The 12841-nt window shown below is 38.1% G+C and overlaps 1 protein-coding gene and 1 pseudogene across 3 annotated transcripts; one reads left to right on the top strand and one right to left on the bottom strand.

The window, feature by feature from the left end:
• The first annotated feature begins 531 nt into the window (after window positions 1-531).
• Window positions 532-6511, top strand: LOC121798001 (ubiquitin carboxyl-terminal hydrolase 15-like). Of its 3 annotated transcripts, XM_042196810.1 has the most exons (14): window positions 575-638; window positions 975-984; window positions 2461-2904; window positions 3090-3525; window positions 3663-3923; window positions 4046-4134; window positions 4282-4367; window positions 4443-4605; window positions 4744-4867; window positions 4961-5118; window positions 5209-5293; window positions 5387-5599; window positions 5686-5747; window positions 5822-6511. In XM_042196810.1, exons 3-14 carry the CDS (start codon window positions 2618-2620, stop codon window positions 6333-6335), a joined length of 2478 nt encoding a protein of 825 aa, XP_042052744.1. In that variant the 5' UTR covers window positions 575-638; window positions 975-984; window positions 2461-2617; the 3' UTR covers window positions 6336-6511. The 3 variants fall into 3 exon arrangements, with proteins under 3 accessions (XP_042052742.1, XP_042052744.1, XP_042052743.1); XM_042196808.1 differs by lacking the exon at window positions 975-984 and having other exon boundaries at window positions 532-638; XM_042196809.1 differs by lacking the exon at window positions 575-638 and having other exon boundaries at window positions 652-1116.
• A 126-nt stretch (window positions 6512-6637) lies between these two features.
• On the bottom strand, window positions 6638-9884 carry LOC121800056 (annotated as a pseudogene).
• Window positions 9885-12841: the final 2957 nt, after the last annotated feature.

The raw sequence follows: 12841 nt of genomic DNA, 5'->3' as shown, positions 1-12841 counted from the left end.
AATATTTTAGTGCTGCCTGCCTTCTCACAAATTAAAACGGTGTTTCATCAAAGTTTATTTACAAACTTTTATAGTACACCTTATATAAAGTTGTTAAACTTTCGTGATACCATGATTTATAATACTACAAAATTAATACGTGATCTTAACCACAAATTTAGTTAATATATCTTCAACTATAAGCTTAATTTCTTCCCCACACAGAAAAACTAACCACACCACACTCACTCTACTTGACTTAATACTATTTATATTAGTATTTTGATATTTAAATGAAACAGGTAGGATTGTACTGTACTTACTTTCTAAATCAAGTTAGTCACTAATAAAAAATAAAATAATAATAATAACAACTTATTATTAGTATTAATATTAGTATAAGCTAAAATAGAAATTGGGGGTATCGCCGTATCGGAGTGAGTCCACCTTCATACATTCAAGCCAATGAAAAGCCTCCACCTCAGCTTTCTGGAAATTGATACGGGTGCACCTGTGATGAGTGTACATGGAATCATTTCCCTGCCTTAAAAGTTGAACAAAGAAGAAAGCATAAGTGAGAAACTGGTTTGCTGAAATGGAAGACTAATTTAACTGCGTTTTTTTTAAAATTTTCCTACAATCTGAGAACCAAAAGATAGGTACCGTTTCTGCAGCTCACTTCTCTGTGACAATTTTCAAAGCTAGGTTATTTTTTTTTGTATTTATTCTTATATTTATGTGATTTCCACATGAAATTTCACATGTATGTATTTTCTGTATATGCATTCACATTTTTCGTGACAGAATCTTTGGGTTGAATATCATTTTGATGTGGGTTTTTTTTGTTTTCACGAAATCTACGCAAAGATTAAAACTTTAATGGTGTGGTGTTGGATAAAAAATTAACCTTTAAGGGGAAATAAATTACTTGGGTTTAATTTGTTGCTAGGAGCTTCCCATACAAGAGACTAATTCTGATTTTTTTTTTGTTTTAGGTTAAATGAGGTAATCTACTTAAGCATTTTGAAGTTGATGAGTTTCTATGGCATGTATAGTTAGTTGCCTCTGACATGGTTGTTCAACCTGGAATAATTGCTTCTTTATGCAAATTTTTTATTCACCTCACCTGAAGCTGAGGTATTCTCATTTTAGACTTCTACGGTTTTTTGGTTTTCCAGTCAAATGAGATTTTTGTGAACCTGTTTCTTGACAACCTTTTCTGTGTTGAAACATTGGCAGTTTAGCATGAAACTAAATGAGATTTAGGGTAAATGACTAATTTTTATGGTAAGTGTAAACTTTTTTGTCGTTATCGAGTTAATGAAGTCTCGATCCAGAAGATTATTAACTTGCCAAAATGAGCCTAAAGTGGAGTATCTTATCACACACTTTGCTTACTTGCATTTATCGCGCTGGTTATGAATGCAGACAAAGGATACAATTATTTGTTTGTTGTAGTAATTTGAAGATATGCCCTCTGTGACTCACTTTTGAAGCCCTTAGCTAAACTGCTAATAAAATTCCCTCTTCATGTTTTTTGAATACTGATCTTTCTGTAATAATTTATAAATTATAGTACTACATTAATATGGGATGAAAAACTCCATAATTTAAAACAAAAAATAAACAAATGTGATCTTAAATGTGTTAGTTTTAGCCATTCTGTTCCGTGTTCCAATGACTGAACAAAAAAAGTAACTTTATTAACGTTTGCATTTGGAGGGAAAACACGTGTAACGTTGTGAGGCATGCTTTGGTGGCATCTCGTCTGTGATATTAATAATTTTTGTATGATACCTATAACGTAGGGAATCTCGTTGTACACCTCGATGTTCCTCTACAAGGAAATAATTTGATACTTTCCGTCCATAACTGATGATTTCCGTCATGAATTCTGTATACACGGTAGCAACACTACTTTCTGAAACGTTATTGGATAGTGATGGTGCTTTTTGGGACATAACCTTATCTTTGCGACTTAACCTTTTCGATGCCATAATGGAGAAACATTATATTATGCGCAACATGACTAGATGAACTGCTACCTTGTCTTGCATAGGTTTCATGATACAGCATTAAATACTCATTAGCTACCTTTGCATGTTTCTGTGAATCTCAATGATTGAGATGAGCTCTTATGGAAATCTTGTTATCTAGACGCTTGGTTTTAGTGCTATTATGTAACATTATTTTGTAGGAATAATTTTTCCACTTGACATCTGTTATATATTATGATTGAGTGATTTTTTGACCTGTTGATTGGTTTTCTATGTAATGGAATTAAAGAATCAGATCCAAATGTCGATTAAATTACTGAGTTATTGTAGGAGATTGATCAAAGGAATATATTTAGAGTTTTAAACAATACATATTCATGACAGGGATTTAGTTTTTAAATGTGATCAAACACGCAGTTTGTTTGGTTTATGGTTGGATTTTCCGGTTTCGTTTTCATTCATTATTTCACTTGTGTTTCTGAAGTAAGGAGCACATGCATTGAAGTGTAACAGATGGTTATGTGCGCTACATATCATTGATACCTGATCTTTTGAGCGAGTGAGTGTAGCTAAGGAGGTTCGCTGTTTGGAAGAACACCATTTTCTGCAGTTGTACTGGACATGAGTACGATTGGTAGGACATGCTTACGCCAAGGGAAACCGATGTACCAGCTTTATTTATCGTATTTGTTGTCCTTCCTCTGGTTACCTATTTCATATTAGGAAAATGGAGTGAGACTTCCAAAAAAGAGGAGGGGATAAGTTTGATTGCTAGTGAAGCAGCCGAGGAAGCTCTGCAAGTTGACCCTATGGATGTTGGTGGTATTTTGCCCGTAGTGCATATGCCAAACAGTGGGATTCATCAATGTGCAAGATGCTTCAACCCAGCTGGGACCCGTTGCTCACAATGCAAGTCTGTTTGGTATTGGTATGCCAATTTCTCGACTTTACCCTACAACTCACCATACTACTAGAAGTTTTCAACAATTTTTATATTAATAGTATTTGATAATTCATCAAAAAAATTCAGAAGCTGTCAGGACACTTTTGAATCTTTCATCAACTGTCAGCTTGATTATCACTACGTCACTACTAACTCAAACATCTCTGCAGTTCTGGAAGGTGTCAGATCGTTCATTGGAGGGATGTTCACAAGCTTGAGTGCCAGCAAATGGGTAAAGACTGCCATAGGTCATCCCTTAAGTGTGGCTTAGAGGAAGGATCTCGTGGAAGGGAGTCATATGGTGAAACTACCAAACAATCTACCTTCCAATACAATGTGCAGCAGCCTAGCCTTGACGGTGCTTTCTCAGAGGATTTAGTGTTGCATCCTCTAACTGCACTGACTCCTACAACTACTTCAGCAATGGTGCTAAGTGCATCTCAGAAATCAGTCATAAACAAACTATCAGCAGAGTTTGGCACATTTCTTACTGGCCAGGTAGACTCTTCAAAAACAGCAGATGGTGCTGGATTGAGCTCCTTCGTTGAAGCCTGTGGTAGTAGTTTCACTCTCCCTAATTCATCTCAGCCATCAGAAGATCCTTATGTGAGAAACATTACCCCGTCCCATATTTTACTTGTGTGTCTATATATATCTCTCCACATATAGATGATATTCGGATGTAATATGTTGGAAACTTGGAAAACAAATTTTCTGAAAATTTCAATGATTGTTTGTTGCAGCTGAGAGAGGTGAACTTTCCCCTCTCAGAACGGCATGCTAACAATCCTCATGCGTCCAAGGATGGAACTGATAGGGCAGAAATAGAATGTCAAAATGCATTAGATGGTGGGAACAATTTTGGGATAGTAAACTCATCCACTGCAGCAAGTAACCGTGCATCAAACCTAGATATGACGAGGATGAAGGGTATGAAAAATTCAGCAAAAGTTGACAATCATCAACATTTAGAAGATAGTACAACCAAGAAAAGAAAGGTCAAGGTGAGTTAAAAGAAGTTGTTTGCTAGAGTTCCAGGATTCCAACTGTGTTTGTTAATGAAATACTATGTATCACATATATTCGTTGACAAAATTTTTCATTTCGGGCTTCTCTTATCTGCCAGATGATTTTCCCATATGAAGAATTTGTGAAGTGCTTTCAGTATGAAAATTTCAATGTGACTCCTAGAGGACTTGTAAATTGCGGGAATAGGTAAATTATATCTTGTGCTCTCATACAAAATGAACACTGGGAAAATACTGCAATGTGAAAGTGAGAGTTGCATACAAAATGAACACTGGGAAAATACTGCAATGTGAAAGTGAGAGTTGCAAACTGACCCATTGTTTTCTTCTGCAGCTGTTACGCAAATGCCGTATTGCAGTGTTTAATATTCACAAAGCCTCTGATCATTTACCTTCTTTGCCAAACACATTCCAGAACTGGTATTTGTTTTTCCATCATGAAGTTGCTAAACTATATCTTTTGTGATCACCCGTTGATGTCCTTTGTGCATGCAGGATGTGCCAAAGATTGGTGTCTAACGTGTGAGCTCGAGCAGCTTGTAATGATGCTGGGAAAAAATGGGGGTCCTCTATCACCCATAAATATTCTTTTGTATATTAGAAGTCTTAATGCTCAGATTGGTTATGGAAGTCAGGAAGATGCTCATGAATTTTTAAGGTATTTTTCTTTTAGCATTTGATCAAATTTCTCGTATATTTTAACTGATATAGCCTGTACTGTTAAAGAACTTTATCTGTGAAAGGAAAACTTGTGCATTTCCATTATAGTTAACGCGGCAATGCTGTGCATACTCAGGCTTCTCGTGGCCTCAATGCAAACAATATGTCTCGAGGGTTTTGGTGGAGAAAATGTCATTGATCCCAAGCAGCAGGATACGACTTTTATACAACATACATTTGGTGGAACTCTCAGATCAAAGGTGCTTGATCTTGCTTACTATACTAGCGGAAATATTTATTATCGAGATGCCCCTTTTCCGTTCAATAACTCACAGTGCCCCTTTGTAAAATAGGTCAAATGTATGATATGTCACCATGAATCTGAAAGGTATGAGAAAATGATGGATCTTACTCTGGAGATATTCGGTTGGGTGAAGTCGTTGGAGGATGCGCTAACACAGTTTACCAGCGAAGAAGATCTTGTTGGGGACAATATGTATAGATGTGCAAGGTGTATTTTATTATCCATGCATCAACTTTTTCTTTGATAATACACAATTTATTTTGATTTATCTTTGTTCTTATAATTTTTGTATAAAAGGTGTGCTACATATGTTCACGCTCGGAAGCAACTACACATAAAAGAGGCTCCCAACATCCTAACTATAGTGTTAAAGAGATTTCAGGTATTGTCTTATTGCCATTGATTGTGTTTGTGTGGATGCATTGAATTTCTGCATTTTATGTTATCCTAACCCTAATTTTTTGAAAAAATATAGGAAGGAAACTATGGTAAGATAAATAAGTGCATAACTTTTCCTGAAATGCTGGATATGATTCCATTCATGACTGGCACCGACGACATACCTCCGCTCTACATGCTCTATGCTGTCGTCGTTCACCACGACACATCCAATGCGTCTTTTTCTGGTCACTACACCTCGTACGTGAAAGATCTGCAGAGCAACTGGTTCAGGGTTGACGACACAGAGGTACAAATCTCCCCAAGTTTACTCAATGTTGGTTCGTTTTCACTACCGTGTATCACAATCCCTCTGTTTTGCCTCTATTTATGTAGGTTCAACCAGTCGAACTGAGCCATGTCATGTCCGAAGGAGCATACATTCTGTTCTACATGAGGTAAGTTTTTAAAGAAAACGATGATTTCTGAGATGTTGACAAAGAAACAGAGATGATATCGTGTTTTTTCGCAGGTCGCATCCGCGCCCTACTAGATGTGGGAAGTCCAGCCGGAACCAGGCTCCTCGCAATAGGTCGTTGAAGGGCCAAAGGGCGTCAAGGCCAGAGCCGAACAACCTCGTTGGAAATGAGACGATTCCGGAGAGCAGCAATGGGATGCTGATAAGGGAGAGCAGAAGCAGGCCGTCGAGTCTGAGAAATTACACAGAGTTCTCGGATGCTGCGTCGAGCGACTGGTCCGTGTTCACAACCTCGGACGACTCGTCGTTCACAACAGAGAGCACGAGGGACTCGTTCAGCACGGTGGACCACGGGGACGCAGCGTTCTCGTCCATCTACCAGTCGATGTACCCGGTGGATTCGCCGACGAGGTGGAACATCTCGTGCAGCATGTTCCTGGGAAGCAAGGCGCAGACGGGATTTGCTGCCCGTGAAGAGAGGGGATTCGTTTCAGTTTCGTGTGTAAATTATGGTAGTGAGGCAAGGACAGAAGGTGTGCCTCAAACTTCAGTTGATTGTTTGATTTAGTGATGAAGATTCCTAGGATTGATTTTTCGGATTCTTCTTAAATTTTGCTAAAAGCAGCTAGAACTACAGTATGCCTCATATTTTTGGTTTCCAATATTGGCATGAGGCAGAGTCGGAATATGATTAATTATACATTATTTCTTTCTTTTTATGGGAAAATATGCATATTTCCTCTCTCTCTCTCTCTCTCTCTCTCTCTGTGTATGTGTGTGTCAGTGTGTGTAAGAACTTGGATCTTATTACAAACGAGATAGACAAATTAACTAATGCTTTTATTGAAAGATACAAAAATCAAAATCAACTCAAGTGGTCTTCACTGTCTTAACAAACTGTGTTATAGCAGTTATAACAGCAAGGGGGTTCTCAACATGTACAGCATGCCCAGCACTTGGAATTTCGACCACTAATGGAAAGCTGTTTTTGGGGACGATTCTTGCTTGCATCTCAATCGCGATTGCCTTGAACTTGGCATCCTTTTCTCCCACAACGAGCTGAAGTGGCACTTTGCACTGCTTCAGATCTTCCCACAGTGATCTATTATGAGACGGACAAGGAAGAGAAAGATTGATTCTTAGTCTCAAGTAAAGAGTAAGATGAATCACACACGATGTGTAGATAAGTTTAGAAACTAACGGTTGCCTTCCGATGCTTAAATCGGACAGCACTTTTCCCAGAGTGTGCAAGTCTTGTTGCTTCAAACGTTTGGCCACTGTCTGTTTGAAGTGAGGATGACTTCTCAAGCTGTTGATGGAGAAAACGGTAGCAACGAGTTCATAGACATTCATCCAAGTAATAAAATATACGACAAATGCACAAATAGACAGTGTTGCAACATATTTACCTAGCCCAGAGTTCTTCAGCATACCAAGTGTCTAAAAAGAATTCTAACCCGTTTGAGATGAGTGTGCTAGCTCTGAAGTCATCTTTAGCCTCACGGGTTGTTCTTACATCATCATCTATCAATCCCGGACTTCCAGATATTATCATAGCTCGCTCAATCTGTTATAATACATAAATATAGGCAGCATTTAGCAACAGAAGTAAATTATGATTCGCACGCTGACAAAGTTAGGGAGATGTGTTGGTCCACCTTGTCGCTACATTTTAGGGCCGTGTATAAAGAGATCCGAGCTCTCATTGAGTATCCAACGAGTGTGACCTTTCCATGAGTGAGAGTTTTCAACACCTTGTGCAAGACCTCAGCCATAACATCAATTGATAAGTTAGGTCTGTCTGAATCATTTTCCCCATGATATTGCAATTTCGATCCACCATGACCAGGAAGATCAATTGCTATGGATCTGGTGGAGCTTGAGATGGCCTTCATGATGGGGATCCAATCTCCACTGGTTCCAAGAAATCCGTGAAGAAACATGACTGCGCTACCCTGTATTGGTTGTAACAACGCAAGGAAAAGAAAAAAAAAGCTCAGTAATGGGAAGATTCCACCAAGTTATCAGATCATATAATGTTTTTCGTAGATATATGGATCTGTTTTGTTTAACTTAAATTCATGTAATTTATTACTTACATCATTGCTTTCACCAGTCTCAAGCACATTTATGGAGAAGGAGACACCTTCTGTATCAACTGCTATTTGGTTTTCTTTCACCTCTTTCTCATCCGAGGTTCTAACAACCGCTTCAGGATTTAGTCGACATTTTTGGAGGAAGTGACCCGCATCAGCAGCATCCGCCTCTACAGAGCCATGTTGTGGATTGTGATGGATATCTAGAGGCTCGGCTGTCACTTGTTCCTTGAACCACTTATAGGTTCCGAAACCATGAGCCGTGGACGATTGTGGTTGTTCCTTTTTCATCAAACTCTGCATTTCAGCATTCTGCACGTCCAAATAGCGAGCAAATTGGATGTAGGCGGACAAACCAAGAGCACTTTCAAATGCAGCACTGATAACAGTCATTTTTCCATGCTGTTGAGCCCATCGTGCAACCAATGCAGCATTTTCAAAACCTCCAATAACACCTGGTTTGATGACCTGACAGTTTTAGGTCAAAATATATCAGTAACACGAACTCTTCAAATTTCGTAAAATCATGTAAATCACCAATAAATTGAGTTAGTACTTACAACAACAGCTACTCCAGAGTGGTTGTATTTCTGAAGGACAAGAAGAGGATTCTATGTGACAGAGTTGATGGTTTCGTCCAAAGCCACTGGCAACCCGGTTTGTTCGCAGAATTTCACTATATCATCTTCATTATCAACAGGATCCTGTAACCCCATAAAGTGAAATGAGACTTGGCTATCAAAATAACTTATTTGACTAAAACAATTTCCTGACATGGCAGAATCTGGTATACGGGGTCTTCTTGGTTGAAACCAATGACAGCTCATGATATAAAAAGATGTCAAGGCATATACCTCAATATATTGCAAGCAGCATTCTTTGACGCCATGAGCAAATTTTACTGCTGCATCATAAGTCCATTTTCTGTTTGCATCTACACGAAGTACGATATTTTCCCCCACCTTCCTCCTCACTTCTTTTATTGCAGCAATATCTTCATCTGGATCTTCTCTACGTGCCACCTGTGACGAATGCTGTGTCCATGGGACTTCAATACAAATCAATTAGAGCACAAATTTGGATGGGAGACGACCGTTTGGAAAATCCTCCAGCTGATGGATGAAGTACATTGAGTAAACACGATAATTCAAACATGTGACTTCTTTCATTTATTCACTATCCAGTCCACAGTATAATAACAAACTACACTGCAACCTTACGACAAAGCTAGGAAATCTCGTCACACTAAAAACAGACTCGACATGGAAATACGCCATGAGCCTCAATTCAAAAAAATGTGAGAAAAAAGCACAAAACTGATCATATTGTTATCGATAAAAAGCGTTTGACTGATTCAACAGATAGCATGACCCAAACAACATACATGAAAAAGCAAAACAGGAGCAAGAAAAGTAAGATGATCATGTCACCATAATGCAATTCAAATCCTCTCTCAGACAAATGTTCAAACAGCAGGACTACAATAGACAATAATCAACCTCAATCAAAAGTGAACGAATTAACAAATTTGTATCACCTGAAATCTATACATCCCACTTGAACAAGTAGGCGGATTAGCCTTCAGCTCCTCCACAGCCGCCTTAATCGCATCCAATCCTTGCTCCAAACTTAACACCGGCGCCAAATTACCCGTAATACAAGAATTAACTAGCAATGCAGCTTCCTTATCATACAAGACTCTATCTTTACCCATTGAGCTTCTCACAACCTACAAGATCATACATAAACCCAATCAAACAAAAGCAGAAAGAAAGAGAAAGCCGCCAAAGTAGACTAAAAAATCAAAATTTGGGTACATTTGAACCTTGGAAATGGGATTTTGGCGGTTAATATTGAAGCGAATGAAACGTGGGAACGCGGGTTTGAGGAAATGGGTGCGCTTGTTGATTTTGATTATGGTGTTTTGGTGAAGTTGGAGCTTCGGTGGAGGAAACTGGAGGGTGATTTGTGAGTTTACTATGCGATAATACATTGTTAATGAACGATGTAAATGAACTGAAGCTACGGCAATGGAGTTCCATTGAAGATGACATTTATACATACTAGCTTCGGCTACAGCCTATTTAATTTAGCCATTCTTTATTCTTTTACTGTACATAGTTGAATTTGCAGTCTCCACTTTGTTACGTCATTACAAGGTTTATCCAAATACCATTTAATTTGCTGAATATAGTTGAACATATAAATATTTGGTTTGATAAGATTTTTAATGTATAATTGATAAAATAAAAAAATAAAAATAATAATTAAAGTATTATTAATGGATAATGAATCTCACCTCTTTATATTAGAAAAGACTTTCTAAAATTAAAATACTCATATTTTTCCGAAATTGTCCATACTTCTCAGGGTGGATGGATGGAGTATGTCATATATGTGTATAATGTGTTAGATGATGTCATATATATTTCTTGATATAATCTCTCCCCCGTCTCATAACAAATGACATATTTAAGTAATGACACAAGATTTTAGGAAATGTTATTTTTTGTGTTAAAGTGACGAGAAAAAATAATATATTTATATTAACGAGATAGGAAAAAATTTCAGAAAAAAGGCGACATTTTTTGGTCCAACAACTAAAAAGGAAAATGTGATATGATGGGAATGGGACATAGGGATAGGGAGTACTATCATGGGCTTAATTTCTAGTAAAACTTAGTATGGGCTTTCTCAGCAATCGAAAAATCATTATAGATGGCCCAAATAAACTATTCAATCCAGCCCAAGAGAATTCAAATCGCTACTGGACTGCAACTTTATACTTGCAAGTTCACATTTAGTAAAAAATTCCATGGTAAATACTCACTTAATGTCTCAGTTTATGCATGCTTTTATATAGGAAGTACGAAATAAAGCATGACATTATTATGTATTTATCTTGTTTGCTTAATCAAGCTATTAATTAGCATGACATATACTAATATACAGAAATAGTATACTCTCTCTTTATATAGGTGCAGTTAACCACGCTGTGGTCGAGCAGTCATAGTTTATCCGCCAAACTTGGTTTCCTATCTCTTTAGAAATCAAGGATACGAAGACACGAGTCGATAAAACAGATCATGTTCAAATATATACTTATATAGTACATTACACATAAGGGAGACAAGCTGGAAAAATATAGGGGATTCTTGATATTACGTGGCCAATGACACAACAACCAATATTATGATAAAGGCAAAGCCGCCGGCAGCCATGGCCAGAGATAGCGGCAGGTGCGACATCACCGCGATCACAATCGCTAGTGCTGTCGCAACTGCGCCAGTCTTGGCCATGACCGAAGACGTTTCCGGGTGCTTCCGACTCAGAGCCAGCGCGGCCATGATGAAGCTGAGCCCCACCAAGGTACACAACTCGACAGAATACACGGCCCATGCGGAAGTTTTAGTTAGCGCAACGGCGATGACGGCTGCCATGGCCTGACTGCCGAGGGTTAGGCTCATTTTTATGATCTTTCCACTTCTCCGGCCGAATCTCCTTCTCCTCGCCCGACGGTTATGATCAAGAGCTGTGCTGCCTTCTATTGGGATGTCGATGCGCCACTCGCCACTATATACTTCATTTCCGTCGCTATTGTTTCTCGGTGCCGCCTCCGCTCCAATTGGTTGATCGGAAGTTGGAGGAGGACACATGAAAGAGAGAAAAAAGAGAGAGAAAAGAGAGAGATGGATGTTGGAGACGTTATATTTATATGTTTAATTTAGGTTAAATTGGCGAGACCAATGCAACATGTAGCAATCTTGGATTTGATGTTTTAAGGTCATGATATAATATTTATTGTTATTCCAAGAATTTTTTATGAATTGGTCTATCGATCATATGATTGTGCATAATTTGGTAGATATACCCTAATAATTACTACTCCATACGTCCCACTTTAAGTGGAGCATTTCCTTTTTGGCACAAGATTTGATATAGTGTTATTTTGTGAGTTAAGTAGAAAGAATAAAGTAAGATAGAGTCAAAAAGTGGAGAGAGTGATGTTGCTATTTAGAGTGAGACATTCCGTAAAGAAAAATTAGTCACTTATAATGGGACGGAGTGAGTATTAACACAAGGAGGCGGTCTAAAATATTTGACAAAACAAAAGTGATGTTGTTTGTGATTAGGTCTAGTAATAAGTGTAGAAACTACTTACTCATTTCCCACTATGCATAGGAATCATGTTTCTTGTAATTGAAGGTTACATAGTTTTAGACACAATGTAACTCTTGTATGTATCGACGTTCTTGTACGTATATATTTTTATTGTGAAGTTGATGTCAACAACGTACGTGGCGGCTAGTGGGATAATTTAATATAGTACTACATTTTTTCAGCCGCTTTTTGTCACCACATTGTGCTTGCATAATAGTGGGTAATCAATCAAGAGTCAAATTTCAAATTATTAAACCATTTTATTACCAAATCTTTTGAATAAATATTCGAGTCATATTTCAATAAGTGAAAACCTAATTTTATTTATTTAACTTGGTCTCTCTAAGACCATAAAAATCATACTTGATGGATGAGTTACAAATTGGGATATTTAGTCACCCCATTTTGTGTTCTATAAATAGCCAAGCATGGAAAGGCACACGATTAGGAGATCGGAACATTTAATTTCTGTCTCCTTTAATTTCCATAATTCACTATCACCTAGCAAGGGCCGCAACAACAATTGGCCATCATTATCAAAATTTGATATTCACCTAAATATATATATTGGCATTTATTTGTACTATCTTGTAATGGCGAAGGGAAGGCATGCAGCAGCAGTAGTTGATGATTGGATATCACCAGCCATTCTCATGCTATCATCCACCGCAGCAGTTTTCCTTCCTTTCTTCCCGTTCTGGCGGCCGGCCGGCAACCATGGCAGCCTTCTAACGACTGATCACGTCTTCGTCATTTCGGTTTTGTTCGCCTTTACCTTCTCCTTCAGCGCTGTGTTTCTCGAGAATTATCCCCGGGC

The sequence above is a fragment of the Salvia splendens genome, chromosome 4 (assembly GCF_004379255.2).
Source record: "Salvia splendens isolate huo1 chromosome 4, SspV2, whole genome shotgun sequence".
In the NCBI taxonomy this organism is placed as follows: domain Eukaryota; kingdom Viridiplantae; phylum Streptophyta; class Magnoliopsida; order Lamiales; family Lamiaceae; genus Salvia; species Salvia splendens.
The sequence above is the reverse complement of the archived record's forward strand: the minus strand, read 5'-3'. Positions and strand labels throughout refer to the sequence as shown.

Excerpts from the sequence above, each read along its gene's own strand:
- LOC121798001 (XM_042196808.1), top strand. The coding sequence starts at position 2,618 with ATGCTTACGCCAAGGGAAACCGATGTACCAGCTTTATTTATCGTATTT. Across the intron at positions 3,526-3,662 it reads AGCCATCAGAAGATCCTTAT|CTGAGAGAGGTGAACTTTCC; the intron begins GTGAGAAACATT and ends TGTTTGTTGCAG. Across the intron at positions 5,119-5,208 it reads AATATGTATAGATGTGCAAG|GTGTGCTACATATGTTCACG; the intron begins GTGTATTTTATT and ends TTTGTATAAAAG.